This window comes from Vidua chalybeata, chromosome Z (assembly GCF_026979565.1).
Source record: "Vidua chalybeata isolate OUT-0048 chromosome Z, bVidCha1 merged haplotype, whole genome shotgun sequence".
NCBI lineage: Eukaryota > Metazoa > Chordata > Aves > Passeriformes > Viduidae > Vidua > Vidua chalybeata.
The window spans coordinates 26,326,786-26,346,314 of NC_071570.1; the positions used below are offsets into that span (position 1 = coordinate 26,326,786).

General features: G+C 38.2%; 2 protein-coding genes across 8 annotated transcripts in view; one reads left to right on the forward strand and one right to left on the reverse strand.

The window, feature by feature from the left end:
• The window catches only part of CERT1 (ceramide transporter 1), a 79,234-nt gene extending 67,721 nt beyond the window's left edge, over window positions 1–11,513 (reverse strand). For both annotated transcript variants that reach the window (XM_053932207.1, XM_053932206.1), the window contains exons 1-2: window positions 11,266–11,513; window positions 7,769–7,903 (exon numbers count right to left, since the gene is read on the reverse strand). In XM_053932207.1, the coding sequence (XP_053788182.1) occupies window positions 7,769–7,903; window positions 11,266–11,361 (231 nt within the window). In that variant the 5' untranslated portion in view covers window positions 11,362–11,513. The remainder of the gene's footprint in view (window positions 1–7,768; window positions 7,904–11,265) is intronic.
• Window positions 11,514–11,764: 251 nt separating this feature from the next.
• POLK (DNA polymerase kappa) overlaps window positions 11,765–19,529 on the forward strand; it is a 31,794-nt gene continuing 24,029 nt past the window's right edge. For 2 of the 6 annotated variants that reach the window (XR_008428640.1, XM_053932199.1), the window contains exons 1-2: window positions 11,776–12,274; window positions 18,022–18,201. Coding sequence is in view for 5 of the 6 variants with exons in the window: in XM_053932199.1 (XP_053788174.1) it covers window positions 12,134–12,274; window positions 18,022–18,201 (321 nt within the window). In the remaining variant the exon portion in view is untranslated. Of the gene's footprint in view, window positions 12,275–12,356; window positions 12,504–18,021; window positions 18,202–19,529 lie in introns of all 6 variants that reach the window. The other 4 variants (XM_053932203.1, XM_053932201.1, XM_053932202.1 and 1 more) reach the window with 4 other exon arrangements.

Genomic DNA, 19,529 nt, shown 5'->3' on the forward strand with positions numbered 1-19,529 from the left:
AGAGCTTAAAAAGGAGCAATACTTGTCCTTAAAAGACAGCAACTTAACAAGCCTTAAGAACATATTAGACACCAGTTACAGTACAACCTCAGTAAAATACCTGGAGACCTGCAGTAGTAAGTTCTGTTCCAACTAGTCCTCTTAATTAAGGAATGATGGGCTTCATTTGAGAGGAAAAACACATCATATAGATATAAAAATTGGTGAAGTTGGCCACACTATTTGACCGATTTCCCCCTAACTAGAATTCAACATGAATATGGGAAAATAGCAACTAAAGTATACGGCTAAAGGAAGAGGCAAGAAGATGAACTGGGAGAAAACAACACTCAAGCAGTCATCTAAGAAACTATTTTGGTTGTATGAACAGAAAGCACAGTTAAGATTCAGGAAGCATCTAAAAAAGAGATGGCCAGCTGCAGCTGCATATTACTAGATGAAAAGTTTTATGACTTAGTATTCTGTGAATGCATATCCAAAAGTGAGGTCCAATATTGTACAAAACCTCAACAGAGCTGCTGAAAATGTCATTAACAGCTATCACAAGACACATCAGATAATAAACAGCAAGTCGAGGACTGTTGAGCAACAGTACAGCCCTGGACGGGGTGACATACAAACCAACCATATAAGTGAACAAGAAATCAACTATAAATCCATCTTACAAAAATGCATAGAAATTCAGATTGAGCAAGAATAAGGATTACAAGTAGCATAGAAAAATTTGCTGAGCTACAAAATCATAGCTTTAATACCTAAACACTGAAATTATTCAAAACTTGGTATACATCTGCAAGAAGTACTCCACAGCATGAAACTGCTCCAATATACTGCTCCACAGACAAGAATTACGACCCTGAAGTGTATGTCAAATAATGAACAGTGTTAAAAATTAATTATCTTAATAAAAAAAGTCATGTTGGGGAACTATATTCTCACTGATAATAAAACAACAGAAATACTGCTGGATTACAGCCCTAGGTTCAAGAGTGTGGTAACACATGATTACATTCAAATACTAAAAACTAATTCTTCAGCAATATTAAGTGAGGAATAGGATATTTGTTTAATGTATATTGTAGACGGTTTTTTACGTATTACTCATTTTAGAATCTGCATCACAGTACAAAGAACAACCTCACTGAGCTGATCTGGATGTGTATTTTTCCATTTCTGACTTAATTTCTTCAATACACACTACAGAAGAAATCATTCATTTCTCCACCATGCCAAATAATTCTTTTTTGCTTGACCAGGATATTAGCCCTTTATAAAAGTTTGATATATACACACATTTTCATTTCAGATCAACCCATCAATGGCTGGTTCAGATAACTCAGAGGCATACATAAATTTGTATATAGGACATGAGTGCCAAAACTAATTGTCCAGGAAAATCCTGTATTTCAAGGCATTTCCACGTACCGCACCAGCAGCAACCCAGTGTCATTATCTCCTAGGCATTTACTCCCTTTCCCTTCTTCCCTATCCTGTTGCTCTTTGGCATTTTCCTCTCCAAAACAAAATCACCTCAGGCCTTTCACATACGAGTAAGTATTCCTAAACACATTTGCCGCTCTTTAGAATATCCATTTCCTATTTAGCCAAAATCTCCCACCAGTCTTGATTTAACTACTTGATTGAGACACACACCAAAGCCAAAGAGTACTAACTGCCACATGGCCTAAATAAACCCCAGCCTAGTTAGAGCTTGTATTACAAGTCTTAGTTTACTCAGGTCATTTTTTTAGTAGCAACTAAGGCTGAGAAGGCACTTTATCAAATTACAGAAAATTAATTATTCAATTAAATGCCCATCATGTCATGGTACACCAGATTGTTTTGCAGCCTCAGACAGTGGAAACAATATTTACCCAAGCAATTAGTAATTACTACAAATTTACTGCTAGCATTTCTGCCCAGGGCATGGTCTTATGGCTTAGCCTTTTTAATAAAAACTTCCACAAACTAAAACCTATCAGTTCCCATTCAACTTAACTAGCAACAAACTCAAGCAAACCTAACAATAGATACAAACTGCAATTACAGCATTCTTTTATCATAAGCAGGTATCTTAGCAAGATCAAATTTTGATGTAGTAGCTAGAAAAAAAAGTAAATCCAAACTTTATTTCCTCTATACCACTTCTACACACTACCACATCAACTAAGTCCAAAATACTGTTAGATTTCACATTGTATAAAGTGTAAAAGAAACACATCAGTATATTCTTAATGTCAAGATCACATTTTCAAAGTCTGTTTTGCAAGACATGACTCTTCATGCTACTGAAGAGTCACTAGCACTGACATCTCCTTCAATTAAAAATACACATCTTTATTATAAAACTTAGAGATTCGTAGGGTTTGACGTTTCTGTGGAAATGTGTTTTAATTGATAAACTCATGAAGCATTTTCTGTTAACCAGCCAATCTACTTTAAAAAATGTCAGTCTGTATTTCCTCTCACAAGTACCCATTAACAATGATCAGTATCACTCTATAAATAAAACAGAAATACTACTAGACTGAAGAAAGGTGGCTGTTCAACTAACCATATCTTTGAAAAGTGGAGTAAGATTTTTATTTTTAGTGGTTGATTACTGGATACAAACATGTCAGTCTCCCTTCAGACTATATATAAGGAAATAAGAAATTTAAAATTGAAAACTGCCAGTTTAGCTCTTTTATGTACAATGTTCTTGTTAATTTTGTAAACTGAAAGTAACATACCTCCTAATTTATAAAATGAATATTTATGAAGTTCTTTACAACAACAATTTGCTACTACTTAGGAAGGAAAAAAGCTAAGACAACTCACTAAGCTGTCCCTCAGACAGACTTCCATTTTCTATCTTCTTGCTTTTCCTGAGCTCCAGATATTCACAATAGATGCTCAACCCCCACACCTTTTAGAAGTTCATTCTAAAGCTAAATGGCTGACTTGCAATTTTCTATTAATATAAAATGTCATTACTGCCTTCATTAAGCAACTGTGCTTTCCAATTGCTGTTTCTGGAAGAAAAAATCCCCAACAAATGTGTTTACTTGAAAGTATCTCCATTATGAAAACTGAATTTATTGCGCAGTCCTAGTTCAGGCATTTCCACAAAGCTGTCTACTTACCTCTTTACAGCACAATAAAAAAACAAAGTACTCCAAAAACCCCAAACTAGAAACCAATAGCAAGTTTCCATAAAAGTTTTAGTATGCATATACATCATTGCAATATAACCAAAGCCAAGGAAAACCATTGCATCACAGTTGTTGCATCTGGTTTAAGCAACTAAAACCAAAAGGTTTTTCTACATAAATAATATACACAGGAAAGAAGATGAATATCAATACTGGATTGAAGTAACATGGCAAATATAGATTCTATCAGTAGAAAAGCTGAAGTTTTAAGTTGGAACATAAGCTTCTGGAACTCTTCCTGTGTAGGTAGTCACCTCTAAGGACAGAAAATACAAAGTTCACACATAGCTGAGTTTAAGCATTCTTAAAATCTTACCAAGCATTACATTTCTCTAAACATTTTTTAATATCCTCCATATAGATCCATGAAGAAGAGCTACTCTGCCCAGGCAAAATCCCCTAGAATTCATCAGATAAACACTTTGATATTAAGAATTCTATAAAGAGATTTTAGAATCTATTAAATTCTTACCATGATCAAATTAATGTTGGCCTATGTCTTAGATTGCCTGAAGTGGGGGCAGAGCCCATGTTACTCTTGATTTATCATGCTATGACTACATGAATTAGTGCAAGTCACTCTGTACAACAGTGGTGATGGCACTGTAAGAACAGGAACAGCCATCAAGGCAGAAACAGTACAAGCTCATGGACCAGGCTGCCTGAAAGTTGGACTTCCAGATCTACAGGGCATTTTCTTTTTGTTCTTTTAATAACAGACCCTAGACCTTCCAACTCCAAAACCACGCCCCAGGGATCCACATATATACAACTGCCATGAACATCCATTCTTAACCTCGTACACAGAATTCCCCACTGGAAGTTTGACTTCAAGAATGAATTAACTATATAGCTTTAAGATAAAGAAGGGTATTCTTAATAAAGACCAACTAGCACTGACTACCATCAACAGCAGTAATTTAGTATGCACAGGCTAGATTAATATAACAAAGCTTAAGTTTGTCCATATATGAACTTTTTATAATATGCAAAATTTCATCTCATCCACCGACCACACAGCAGAACTTTCATCTTCAGTTTCAGCCTCCAGCTTGTTATAAACCAATTAAACACCTTTGAGGTGTTTTGTCTTATGCGGCTAAAAGCATCATATAATGACTTTCATCATCCTTCCCTAAGCTTAATTCATATGGCCAGTTCATTACTTGATGTAATCCAGTGAGTATTCAATAAATATTCATCCTTTATTCCTCTATTCCAGAGAAATCAGCTCTTTTCAGTCCCAGTAGTCTAACCAGATCCCTTTCATTCAATGAAAGGTTACTGTCACACAGCCATACCTATTCTGGATGTATGACAATATAATTCTGTACTTGAAACACACAAAAAAGCTGTGCTAATAAGCATAAATTTAACTAGTATTCTATCACCAAATAAAGGGAAGAGATGAGTGTCTTACAAAATATTCCTGTAAAATTATCTATCAATCCCTACCCAGTGCAATACAAATCATATAACAAGAGTAGAAGCAACTGTGGGTTTCTGCATACAATATCATGTCTCAATTAATACTATGACTTATAACTGGACTCATCCTCATTGCTGGAAGTACAGTAATACTACTCAGTGACAGCAACCTTCCAAATTCATGCTTATATATTAACAAAATGTGGTCATTCTATAGGAACAGTAGAATTAATTATGCATAAGAAATCATTACATTCCCCATTGGATTCAAACATGCATATCTAATTCAAATGTCTACAAGAAAGCTTTATGAAAATCCAGCTACCCTTTTCTAGAAGGGAACATTACAGTTATCAACACCATCTCACACTACAGAAAACTTCACTGAAATACAACAGGTTAAGATAGAAGTAGTTAATGCATCTGACTCTGGATCAGCAAGATCAAGGGAAACTGAACTTAGAGTATAGTGAAAGACTGTTTAAAAATATTAAAGATGTCAACTATATCAAATCAGTGCAACTGAATTAAGACAGTAAGAAACCTGACATCCCCTACTTACCAAATTAATTACCAATCATTCAGTAAATAGTAAGATCCACTGAGAGCAAAGGTAGTTTCCACACATTATCATTTCAACACTTATTTTATCAGCTATTGGTGTTTTCCTATGCATTTAAATACAAGCTGGAAAGCTTATAAGTACTGAAGACGTTATGAGGATACAGTAGTAAAGATCAACTATGTACCTCAGGAAGACTATCTTAAACATTTATCTTTGCGCATAATCCATTTTCAATTGAAAACTTAAGTTAAAAAAATACAATATTCAATTTGCTACTAAACAACTATCGATGTTGCAGAAGCAACAGAAGCATCAATGCTAAAACTCTGGCTTTAAACTACAACCTCTGAAAAACAGAGAATAATTACAAGACAATTTCAAAAGTATATTTCTATATTCTAGAGACATTAATGATCCAGTAGTATTCCTCAACTTCTAAAATTTCCACAACAATAACTTTAATTGAAGCTAGATATAACTAACTGGAACTTACTAGCTCTCAGGAATACCATCTACCAACTGAACTGTCAAATACCATTTGCAAAGCACGAGCCTGAACAAAAATGGAACTACAACATCCGATTAACTTTTAGAACTGTGGATGCTTTTAATTCTTTTTCCATATATTCAAGAAGTTCAAGAACTTAAAAATAGATGCATCAATTCAACTCCAAGTTACCAGATCTAACAAGCACCAGAGAGAAAAAGAAAAAAGCTACCTGTAAGAAGTTCCAGTGTTACATACATCCTAGTCTGAAGACATGCTTGCCAGCTTCCCTTTGTAAACTGCAATGAATCAAAACATTCCAGCAGCAATGGTGGTATCCCTATAACTTCTCACTCCACCACCACAGCTGTAATTCAGGCGGCTGAGATGTGCTGTACAGCATGCCTGCAGATGCCGTTTGACTACATCCCTGCCAGCACCTTCCTGTCGCTGCCTGGTTGGCATGCTAAGCTCTTGCCTCTTGAGAGATTTTTGGAAGTTCTGATCATAGGCTCAACAGACTGCCAAAGATACACCTCAGTGAGAACTCCTAGAGACTGTTGTATACAATCAATTCCTGATTAAGCCACACCTTGAGGAAGTTCTAGAAGCTCAAATAGTTAAAAAAAATGAAACACATTACACAATCTGTCTAAATTTTTAGATGACTACAATACTTGCCAGACATCTAAATGTAAAAACCTCCTTTTCTTCACAAACTTCTCTCCAAAATAGATCCGGTTGACATAATCAATCCAGTCTTTTTTTTTCTTTAACCAAGAAGTGCTAAATAAAATTCTCTTTGTAAGCTGATTATCAGAAAGAAAGAATACTTCTCGTTCTTCATTCTTAATTCAACTTGAAAAAACTATACATATTTGGTGGAATAAGAACATACATGCTAATATTTAACACTACTACTTTAGGAATTTGTGAACATACATGCTAAGGTTTAACACGGCTACTTTAGGAATTTGTGTGCTATGTGAAAGTCCAACTATTTTTACTCTAAATCACGTAACTGGATAGACTATTTAACAGTATTGCAGAAAGACTACAGCATGTTTTTTGACAACCATTAGTCATCATGTGTATCGTAATTCTGAAAGCCAAAAAAGCAGATTTTTTTCTTTATCTTCTAAGGCCAATTATTCTTTTTAACTTTTCATGGAGTCATAAAGGTTGGGAAAAAACTCTAATGTTATCAAGTCCAACCATCAACCCAGCACCACCATATTCACCATTAAACTATGCCATCAAGTGCTATATCCATGCTTTTTTTGGACACTTGCAGAGATGGTAACTCCACTGCTACCCTGGGCATCCTGTTTCAATGTTTTGCAGCCCCTTCTGTGAAACATTTTTACTGTGTAATCTAAACCTTCACTGAGACAACCTGAGGGCATTTACTCTCATCCGTCCATTTCCTACCTGGAAGAAGAGACTGAAATACAATTTGCTACAACCTCCTTTCAGATAGTTTAAGAGGGCCATAAGGTCCCCCCTCAGCCTCCTCTTTTCCAGCCTAAGCAACCCCAGCCCCCTCACCCACTCCTCATAACACTTATGCTCATTTATATATAGGTTCTTTATTCTTACCAGTCTATTCCAAACCTTCTTTTAGCATTTGACAAAAACAGCAACACACTAACTTGTTCAGAGAAAGAAGCACAGAGAAGAACATTTTCTTTTGGAAACCTACAGAGTTGTGTTCAGAAAGTCAAGAACTACAGTCAAAGAAACACTATCTTCTTTGTAGAGCAAAGACTGCGAAGGATGGTATCTCCTCTGGGAAGTTGGTATGGGGTCTTAAATTGACCCATGGAAAAAACTTTGCACCCTTCAGAGGCAGACAGTCTTTCCACCCACAAAACTCTCTAATGTAAGGAATGAAAAGTTGCTTGCCGAAGACACAAATTAAAAGAGCTTGGTTTAGCATTTCAAATTCCTTGCCCTGCTCCACAGTGTCCCATTGATGCCACTGTCATAAGTAGATGACCTTAAAGAATTTGCCATACCCATGTTTACTTTCACCACACACAAATATATAGCACCTCAAAACATGAATGATGTCAATAATAAAATTGCACTTACTGTAATCTCAGCCTTGCTCAGACAGATAGAGCCTCTGCAGCCATACTCTGTTTCATCCTCAGACTTGTAATAACTGAGTGTGTTGCTTTTCAGAACTACCCATCGATCCTGCCATCCATGAATGTAGTTGGTCCACTGTAAAAAAAATTTCCTGATATCAGTCAATGGAAAGACAAGAATAAAATAATGATGGATATTTTCTAGGCTTTTGAGCACCTGAAGAAAAAGGCAACTTATTTTTACAAGTACTTCCTAAATGAAAACTACTTTTCTCCTCAGAGCTCCTAGAATAATTTTACAAACTCCCAAAACAACCAAAAAGCAGTTGTTTTGAAGGGCCAATAAGACAACAGATGTCTGGACTCCAACTGCACTGCCAAGGCCAGTCACAATAAAGGCAATAAACATACTGACACAAATTGAGGAAAACAGCGGGAGGGGAAAAAAAATCAAACATTAATGACTAGGCACCTGATTTAAAATCTGGAGCTAGGCCAAACAACTTAAGTGGATAGAGCATGGAATATTTATTTTATATAAAATATGATATAAAGTTATCTTCATATAAATACAAACATGCCATTATCCCAGTAAATAACTATTGCAGTGCCTAGGGGACTCAGTGCTTTAATGATTTAATATTGCCCATAGATACTGCTTTAATTCTAACTACTTTCACTAAGACAATACTTGGTTATCAGCAGACATCCAATCATGTTTTTGCTATTCAGATATTTTTAGGGATTCCACATTCACATACTGAATAAAAACAATATTCTGTGAACAAATTCCAAATTAATTCTTGAGGCATCTAGTAAGACGTGACCGAAAGTTCTGATTACTATTCTTACATTTGCTACATTTTTTCTGACTGCACTTTGTAGAATCATATGAAATTCATAGAATCATCTGACACTAACAGAAAATCAGGACTACCCTATAATTCTGACAGTACACTAATATTTATTAATCAATCATGGTGCAAATGTCATACATTTGATAAAAACAGAAACAAAAGCATTGAAATAAATCTTATCATGAAAGCATTTATTTGATTTTGACAAATGTTCTTTGATGAAAAACTCTGGTTAACATTGAGGTCTATCCATCATTCATTACTTTGTAGTCTAAAAAATGAAGGGGAAAGGTGAACTAACAGTATCGTTACCACTTCATACTACATACATTAATTAACACATATTCCATAATTACATATTAACTTTAGTAATAAGATGATGAGGTTTAAAGAAAAAAATTACAGCTAAGAAATTCTTAACAATTTTCAAATGTAGGCAAGACCTTGATTTGCTCTTAACATATAAAGCCTTTTTTCATCTCTTAATACATCTAATTTCTAAATACAGCATTACTTAAAGAAAGCCTCAAGTGTGCTTAGCGCATGAAGTGGTAGCACAAGCAGTCAGAGGTGTATTATTTCCTGCCTTCCTCTTTTCCTATCTCTCATGTTCCCAACTCCTTCCAGGACGTGCAAGGCAGAGTCCAAAGTTATCTTGGGGGGGAAAAAAAAAACAAAGAAAACGACCTTTCCTTCTCTGAAAAAGTTAACAGAAATATATACAGCAGTGAATCTTGCATCTGCTGTTGCAATCAAAGCTTGCAATTGCATTCTGCTGTTGCAATCGAAATGTGCCATGAATTAAGAGAATTCTTAAAGTATACTTAGGTAGGCACGAGGTTTTGGCAGAGAAAAGACCAGTGTTTTTCCAAGCATCTAGATTTTCATGCTTCCTGAAAGCCTCTTCCACTGAAGTTCTTTCTTGGTATCCACTTTAAAATCATTAGCAGGAAATACAATGGAAAAAAAGCCTATGGTTACAAAACATTTCAAAAGACCAGCAGGATATACTTCTAATAAGTTTCTCTTACCAAATTCCTTCATTACCTTCACAGCTTTTCTCTTTACTGAAGGCAAGAACTACTAAAACTACTACTCACACAGTGAACTGCAGCCTACTTCTATGATTTTAGAACTTAATTATACACAGTAAGTTATTAAAAATAGGTATTTCCTTAGTAGAAAGTTCAGTATGCTACCGTTCTATTTTAATTAGTTTACCTTAATAATTACTGAAGTATCAACTAACAAAAGGTAACCTTACCCCTCAAACATATTCATTAAGACGGGTTTCACCATACTTCACTATTCAGATTAAATTCCGGGTCCTCATGGGAAAGATACTCTCTGCTACACTCAGCATAATCATCCAGAAAAGTAAAAAGTTTGCACATACCTCAGCTAGAATGTCGGAAGCCATGGCTTCACCTGCTACACCACTGAGAAAGAGCACCTGGACTTTGTATTTGATTTGCTAACATAAAAATTAATTACATCCCACAAATTACTTCCCTTCTAACGACAGAAGCATCTTACCCAAGGAAAGTTTTGCTATGAAAAAAAATGCAAGCAAAACACCAAAAATAAGCCAAACAAAAATCTCTTACTGTAACTGCTCTAACACTGTCTCATCCATCTCATCCCCCCCTTCCCCCATCCACTATTAGGTAAGATCCTTCAAATGAGAACAGAGATCTTTCTCTTCTCCTAACCATTCCTCTTATCTCTGGGGTTAGAAAAATTTCCAGGCTGGAAGGAGTTCACAAAGTCCCTCGCAACAGTGTAAACTCAGTCATGGCTGTTTTCTACGCATTCAGGGCAGTGTAAGATCTCTATATCCCGTGCCTCCTACGTTGGCTTGTGCCTAGCCTTATTGCGTAGGACAAGAAAAAAAAAAAATCAAAACACAGTGCTTTAATCTTACAGATATTTCAACGTTATTCTGAATATACTTTCTGTAATAAAAAAATAAAATATCCGTATGAAAACTAAGTCATTCAATATGCGACTCTGAAGTACTTCTGAAAATAAAATTTTCCAGTATAAACCGACACATGCTCGGAAGCCACCTTCTTTTCAGCGAAAAAAGAGAAAATAACTATGGTTATTTTTTATAAGCCGTATAGCCATTTTCCTTTTCCGCTCCTCCCGTTATCTCTTGCCGCAGGAGTATTTCAATGCCCTGTTTTGATACTTGCACTCAAAGCCGTGCCTGCTCCCGAGGAGAGGCTGCGGGCGCCTCTGGGAGCTCCCGGGTAGCCGCGACACCCAGGCCCGGCGCCGCTCCGGCCGGAGCCCGAGGCGCGGGGGAGACGCCCTCCCTGCGCGGCTGCCGGAGCCCGCGGCGTGCGGCCGGCGGGCTCGGGGGGCGGTGGGGACCGCGACTTTGCTCGAAGAAAGGCTCCCCCCGGCCGCAGGGGGCGGCGGGGCTGACGAAGGGGGCGCCTTGCTCCGCCGCGGCTCTGCCTGGCAGCGGCTCCGCCGTCAGGTGGCGGTGCCCCGGCCGTGCCAGCGCCGCCCGTGGAGCCGCCCGGCCCCACCCGCCACCGGGCCCCTCGGCCCGTGCCCCCGGGGCAGTCGGGCCTGACAGCGAGGAGGGTGGGGGGCGGCAGGGCGCAGGAATGGGGTAGAGGTGGCTTACCTTGCTGAGCACCCCGCAGAGCTCAACAGGCAGTCCGAGCTCCGTCTCAGGGTCCTCCTCGGAGCCGGAGGAATTCCAGCTCTGGTTGTCCGACATGGAGACCGGAGCCGCAGCCACCGCCGAGCTGGGAAAGAGCCGGAGCGGCCCCCGCCCACAGCAGCCTTCTTCTGCCGAAGGGACTGGAGCGCCGGGCTCTACTCGAGCGGGTGCCGCCGCCGAGCGCCGCCCGCCCCTGCCAGCGACCGGCCGGCAACCAGGCTCGCAGCCCCGGGATCCCCTCGCCGCGGCCCCTCAGACCCCGCCCGTGGCCAGAGCCACAACACCGGGACAGCGAGGGGAGGAGGGGCGAGCGCGCGTCCGCCAGCCGGGCACCCGCTCAGCGCGCTCCCGCCGCCGCCATCTTAGGTGAGGCGGGCACTCAATGCCACCATCGATAAGCACCCCGCCCCGCGGGAGTTGTAGTCCTGCCCCACACGGCCGTGAGTCCGAGCGCCATTACCCCTCGCTCATGCCGCAGGACGTGCTGGGAGATGTAGTCTCACTCTGACGGAGTACAGCCGCCATCTTGGTTTCGTCGTTCCTGCGCCGGCGGGTATCGCCTCAGTGACCCCGGCTGAGGGGAACTCCAGTACCAAGGGCGACGGTGCTGCCCGGGGCGGCGATGTTTGCTTTGTCTTTTGTGCAGAGGTATTCGCTTTATCTTTAGCGAGGCGAAGCGTCTCTCCGGCTCTGCTTGCTTTCAAGGGCGAGGAGATGTAGCCTCTATTCCTCGCCTCAAACCGGCGGGACTCGGGAGGACGACTGAGGGGGTTGAGCGCCAAATTTTTCCCTCATCAAATATGGTGGAGGCAGCGGGAAGGGGCGGGAGATGGTGCCGGCTCTGAGTGAAACGAGAGGGGAGGGTGAGTCGTTAGGACGCGTCCGGATTCTGCTTCTCCAGCGGCGCGCAAAGGCGTGGGGTGGGCAGAGCAGGCAGAGTGATGGGTCAGCGTTCCGCTTCGGCTGCCAGGTACTACGCGTGTCCTGTCTTCCATTTATTAAACTGCTTTCGTAGTTTAGGGAAAGAAACGGTGATTTTTTTTTTTTCTTAGACTTAGTCTGAAATACGTGTCTTCGTCGATATTTATGGGTGGAGATATATATTTGTAGAATGGGAAAAAAAAAAAACCAACACCCTATTGTACCTGTCAATTCACGGCTTGTGAAGATAGAATATAGTGGTTTGGGAAAGACTTAAGGTTTGTACTAACTCATGTCCTTTCTCCTGATTTCTTGGGCGGGGGAAAAGCGTGTTAAAGAATGTTGATTGAGTAAATTTCGGGTTGGGAAATACACTTCTATTGTTGTAAGAGCAGTGGTGCACAATTCTGTTTCCTCTGACTTTTTCCTTATGATAAATCATTGTGCAATTTTCCCTTGTTAGGCTGTTTGAAAGTTTCCATTGAGGGTTGTTTTTTTTTTTTTTTTTTGAAAGAACATTGACACATCTACTTATATGCATTCTCTATATATAGCAGCTAACAGTTAAATAATATTCATACCTGCTCAAAGTCTCAGATATGTGAAAAACGCCAATCACTTGGTTTTTAAAATTTTTAAATTTTAATAATAATAAAATGGTTATAAAAATAGTAATACAATTAGAGTAATAAAAATTTAGAGTTAGGACAATTACAAGACAATAAAAAGCAAAGAATTATGGACGTCCGGATGCTCTTGGGCACTTAAGCCCTGACAAGCATGTTTTGTGAACAAAGGAATAACCCTTAAAAACCATACGCTGTTGCACAGTCATATGTACTTCATGGTTATACATACATTCTATTTAAAATAAGAAACTCTGTCTGGAATATGTCAGCTCCTTCTTTTAATCCCCACGGCATCTTCGAGTATGAGCAAGGCCTGAAGAAATTAGCTTCTTCTGATAAGAAAACCATAAATTCCTCTTCTCTGGAAGATTTAGGTATTCTGTGACTGTTATCTTGAAGCAAGTATTTAATTAAAAAAAAAAAACCACACACATAGTTTCTATTTTAACTACAAAACTACATTTACCATACTATTAAAATGTTAATACATCACTTCTAATCAATATAACATAATACATATAGTATTCAATTTAATATTTGCGAAAAGCCAATCATAAAATATGCATTTTTCACAGATATAAAGATATTTACAATGAATGCAGAACTGAGGATGATTCAAAAGGCAGCATCATTGTCCTAAATTATTAGAAATAAAAAAGTCATAGACATCTTAATATTTGTTTAATCACTGCAATGTACAGGAAAAAACTTTTACAGAAGTCTACTGTGAGTGCTACTTTAGACAATTTGCCAAAAAACAATATTTTTTGATTCACTACATGTTTAGGAAGAAACCACGTGCATTTTTTTCTCCTTAGTGTTGGTTTCAATGTTTTGTATTTGTCAAGCAGGCTTTGTAAGTATTGATATGTATGAGAATAATTTAAAGTTCTTCTCTGCAATATGCTGTTGAAGTTAGTTGGCATTACCTGTAAAGCTACTTGTGTTTTCCCAATTAAATGATGAATGAACTTCTTTTCAGGAGCAGGAGCTGAAGAGACATGTCTGAGCAAGTCCTTTTAGCAATGGCAGTAGCATGTACACAGACATTTACTGTCATGCTTTTGATCTGAAACTATTCACTTAGTTACAGAGGAAGCTTGCTTTTTCTTTTTCCCCTCCAGAACATTGAATCAATAAAGTGTTACATACTAAAAATGCATTGGGTAGATATTTCTTCAGGTTGTTCAACAAACATGCCCATCCTTTTTAGAGAGAGTAATTGTTTTGTTTATTAATTGTGGCTAGCATTTTGCAAACTTTAAGTGAAAAAATACTGAATGCTTAAAGGTTTGCATTTTCAGCTTTTCATAGAATGCATTGGCTGTGCTAGGTAATAGAATTTTGTTTACATCTGCCACATGCTCCCAGTGTATCTTGTTTTTCAACACCGTGTCACCAGCTTATGTTCTTCCAAAAGTTGTATTGCAATTGTGAATACCTTATGTAAATTACCCTTTCTTTCCAATGTTCCGACCATTTTTTTAAGAAACATAACGTACTGTCTGTTACTGAGATAAGGCCATATCCTTTTCAGCAACCATGGGTACAGTGGGAGTAGATTTGTAAAGGAAAGGTTTAGTGCTGAGGACTTTAAGTTCTTCTTACACATGTTTTGAAAGGTGTTTTTTTTCAGACTATAGTAGTTTGATCCCTTGGACAGCACTACATTAACGATTGTGGTTTAGCAGGTGTGCTCTGGAAGAGCAGTCTTCCAGTTATGTATCATTTGAAAAGAATCAGGTTTGCCTGTGCCAAGACCAATGTAGGATGCAAACCAAAGCATAGGAAATATAGAAAATCATACTGGTATCCAGATGCACTCGCTTCTCTTTACCTCCTTCTATACCTTTTCTACTTAACCTTTGTTTTGAGATTTATTGCTGTGTTTGTTCTTTAATATCAAGTGTCCCTGTACTCAGTCTGTACCCCTTCTTGAATCTTAGGGATTGCAAGAAGTTTGCAAGCTACTGTTTTAAGTGGAAATAGTCCTCACCTTTTTTAGAACAGCGGTACAGTGTTCTGTATTACTATTGAGTATCCTACTTGTGGTACAAAAATTGAGAGTGTTGAGTTTTGCTGCTTGGAATGTCAGTGATAATAAGCACTGTCAAGTGGGTAACTTTATAAATGCCTTTATTTTTTTTCTTCTCCCTTTTTATGTATCTTTTTTACACTCCCATACCTTTTATTTTAGGGTGTTCATATTATGTTTTTAGAACAGAATCTCCATCATTTTCTAGTGTGTTCATGCTTACCATTATGTTTGTTCTGAAATTTAAGACTATTTTTCTTAGGAGGATCCTTAAAGGAGCTTTGTTATGCCACAGCATATTGCCTAATAGCATAGGCTCATAATGATTCTGACACTTTATCCTAAAACAGTTTTGCTCTCAGTGAATGACTGTATTAGGCTTTTGTTTCGAAGTAAAAAAAAACCAAAAAAACAACCATATATGAATCTGTTGGCACTAAATATGTCTGTAGAAGCCAGGTTGCAGACAACTGCACTACCTCTAGTGTAGTTTTTACTGCTGAGTGTTCAGTTCCTTCATTATTTTCTTTATGGATTAAACTACAAAACCGTTGTTTTCAGTAGTCTAGAAGTGCGAGGAAAACTTAGTTAAAGACTCGAGATAAATCTTTGAGTTGAAAAGGTCCTTTTAAATAGTGAACAGAGGCAGAAGAAGATACCATGGTTCTTTACCCTTCAAATAAACTTAGATGTTCTAAAGACATGCGGATTTTTTGACAGATAAACTGAAAGCAGAATTTAGAACAGAATTGCTTTGCATCTTCCCTACAGAAAATTGATAGGGTGTGAGTATTCCACTTGTTTTACTTGTGTCACTCTTTACATTAGCAAAGAATTATTCAGAGAGTTTAGTGATTGGTGTAAAATATTTTGACATTTATTTTTTAACATTGTCAGAAGCAGTCTCTATTAACTGTTTCTTTTAAGTGTGAATTATTTAATGTTTAAAAATATGGATTTGCCTATAATTTGTTGCATCTTAAAGTCAGTGATTATACAGAAGACATAATTCTAGTTTTTTCAGGGCTAATTCCAGGTGCTTGTATGGAATCTACGTTTTTGTAAAATGCCAAGTCATCTGCTACTGTAAAAGTAGTCTCATATGTGTCAGCTTGAGCACTTGGAATTTTTACTTCCATGAATTCTGGCCGTTTCCTGCTCAGTATTAATCATATGCTCTGGCTTATTACATTTGTAAAGATACTACATCTTTACTGGAAGATTCTTTTTTCTAAGGAACTTGTTTGTGTTATAGTTTGAGAGAGGGAGAATAGTGAAACAGTAGTTTTGAACAGACTAGCTAGAAATCTATGTGGTTAACACCATGTATGTTAAGTGTATATGTATTAAATGCTGACAACACTGTTGTGCAGTTCCTTCTGCCAGTTTTTCTCTTGTAAATCACTACAGGATTAGAACTGACAGGTGTCTTCTCAGGGCTATTCAGAAGCCAAGCCTCTAGTAAAAATCAAACCCGTGTGGCTAAGCAGAGTTGAGCAGATAGTTAGAAGGACAGTCTCCGTGGCTGCAGCCGTGGAGATGGTATGACACCAGCTAGGAAATCTCCTTCAGTGGCCGGGGAGAGCCACGGGAGTGGCCACTCCAGAGTCTTGGGCAAGACCAACTGGTAGTGGTGAGGGAAGCTGTGTGGGTTAAGCTGCCTGTAGGAATGATGAGGAATCCCAAAACAAAAAAAAACAAGGGAGAGGATACTTGTCTGGTTTGCCAAGCAAACTTTGTCCCTTCCAGGGACAAGTGTCAGCTAACCAATCCTTGGCAGTAACTTATAAAGAGTGTGGGTGTACATAGGAGTACACTAAGAACAACCAATGAGGGAAAACTTGGGGAGGAGTGCAGAGCTCATAACAGCCAATGGGGAATAAACAAGGGAGGGACAAGGTTTCAGTGACAAATCACCTGTAGGATAAAGGGTAACTGAAAGGGAACATTCTCGAAAAAACTGGAAGAGGGGAATACTGATTGACATAGGAGGTGGGTTGTACTACTCAGATTGGCATAATTATATGAGGATAACTGGGGAGGAGCAGGGAGATTGGCAGGTTGAGGGACAGGCAAAGGCGGGAAGCTTTGGGGAAAACATCTTGGGAGAAACCAGCTGTGCGGGACAAGACTAGGGGTACATGGAACAAACCAACTGAACCGACTAACATTACATAACTAACTAAGCAATTGTAAAAACACATGAAACATAGAAACACAGACTACCACAAGTGAGAGTGGTGCAACACTGGGACAGGTTGCCCAGAGAAGTGGTGGAGGCCCCTTTGCTGGAAACATCTGATGGCAAGTAGTAACTAAACAGTTCACCGTATAATAAGAGCCTATTGAGGATTCAGCAATTCACTTTCATAAAGAACAAGGGAAGATGTCAGAAGTTCACATACGAGAAGTATCTGCGTGTATAAGAAATTACAGATGACTGTAGTTGAGTAGTAAGGGCTTGGTAAGTTCCACTAGTTGGATACCATGGCTAAACACATTAATGGCAAAAAAAAAAGTGCACCAGTTTTATCCTGAATTAGGGTTTTATTTAAAACTTTTAATCAAAGCCATCTGTTTTTAAAACACGAGTTTTGATACAAACAAGGTTCTGAATTTGAGCTAGAAATTACTGGAAAGTATTTTACAGGTTGACTCAAGCAGGGATGATGACCAAATGAGTGATGGTTTTCTTCCATTTCAAGATATTGCAATTTTTTTTTTCTTTTAATGTAATAGTGAGCAGTATTTTGTGTTTAACGTGGTAATGTTTCATCTAACAGGATAATGTACAGGCACAAATGTCATGTTCATATGTAAGGTATAGTGAATGTCCATTCATATAAAGGTATATAATCCACTTCTTATAAAGGTACTAGCCTTTACCTGAGGCTGGTTTGTGCTCAATTTCTGTAAGGGGAGTTTTAAGGGAAAATGGTTTTAATTTAATAAGAAAAGAGAGTCTTACTGTCTCCAAACACTGATAGAGTTATAGGTAGTTTGATGTGGTGTGTGTGACAAGTCAGTCACTTTGTAGGAATATAAGTCTTCATATTTATGATAAATAAAACTAATTACAAAATCTAATTATTGTTCAGCTGAAACATAAATATTTGATTACTTTTTTTTCAGATATTAAGTCATAAAACAGGTACTTGTTTTCAAGAAATAACAATGGATGACATGAAAAAAGTTTCTAACAGCTCTTCCAGTGATGGAGTTCTACTTAGAATGGGCCTTAATGATAACAAAGCTGGAATGCAGGGTTTGGATAAGGAGAAAATCAATAAAATCATCATGGAAGCTACCAAGGTTGGTTTGGTTACTTTTTTCCTGATGCTTTATTTGTTGTCCAGTATTTTAAGACCCTTTTCCTCCCTTCCTGAAGGTTTGTCCCTCACATGTATACATAGATAGTATCTTAGAAGAAATTCATATGTGGGGAGGAGGGAGAGGGGCAAAAGTTTAGTGCACTTTAGAGTATAGTTGGATTCATCCACAAGGACATCGAGGAGGACAGCTGAGTATATGCTTAATTGCTCCCTTTTTGTCCAAAGCAGTACATAAATACTACAGCATTTTCCAGATGTAATTGTGAAGGCTGCAGCTTCCTATTTTTCTCCCCCTTTCCATTCCTTTTGTCCAACCCATCATTAACCAGCCATGCAAATTTGCTTCTTTTGGTCACCTTCCTTTAACTGATGAATTCGAGGTAATCGAGTTTTTCTGTAATCTAGTTTTTACTGTCTGTCTTTGTGACTGTCTTCTCAGTATTCAAGAGAGTGGCCAGTAGTGTGCAGCTTTATACTAAAGATCTGCAGATGCCCTCACAATTCTTCAAACCGTTGAAATATTTGTCATCCTAGTTGTTATTGGAGAGTTCCAATAGAACAATATAGGGATAACACTTTATCTGAGAAACTCAGGGTTTTCTTACTTTTTCTTGCACAAGTGTGTATTTTATTTAGTGTCACCATGGCCTGAGATTGTGTTTTGATATTTTCCTCATGCATTCTGTATTGACTAATATTGCTCTGTAGTGATCTGCAGTGGTGGGGCAGAGGGAGAAAGGAGGAGAAAGAGAGAAAACATGCTGCAAACAGTTCTTATGTAGCAAGGTTTTTCCTTTTTTTGCTTGCAGTTTCACATTGATGGTACTTTATATGCTATCAAGCTTGTTATTGATAAGTTGTTTCCTCTATATATTTTGTTCACTCTTTCTGGAAAACAGGGCTTTGTCAGACATAATGATATTTACATAAATTATTTTGTTATAGCAATTACTGTTTCATTTCCTGGTATGACATAGAATAAACTGTAAAAAAGGCTTTCAAAACTGACATACAGGCATCTAACTACTAGAATATATTTCTGTCCAAAAAGTGCAAGAGTTTATAATTGCCAGATACACATCAAGAAACCTGAAAAGAAGCATTGATTCTTTTCCTTAATCTTTTCTCTAATCTTTAAAATGACACCTACAGACACTACCCACAGCTCTACTGCAAGAAGGTTTATGGCATTTCAACTGTGAAACACTGCAAGAAATGGAAAAAAAAAATTTAAAAACTTACTAATAATCTCAAGAATTGTGTTGCTTTCTACACCTACATTTTGGTATTCATTTCTTTCAGTGAGCC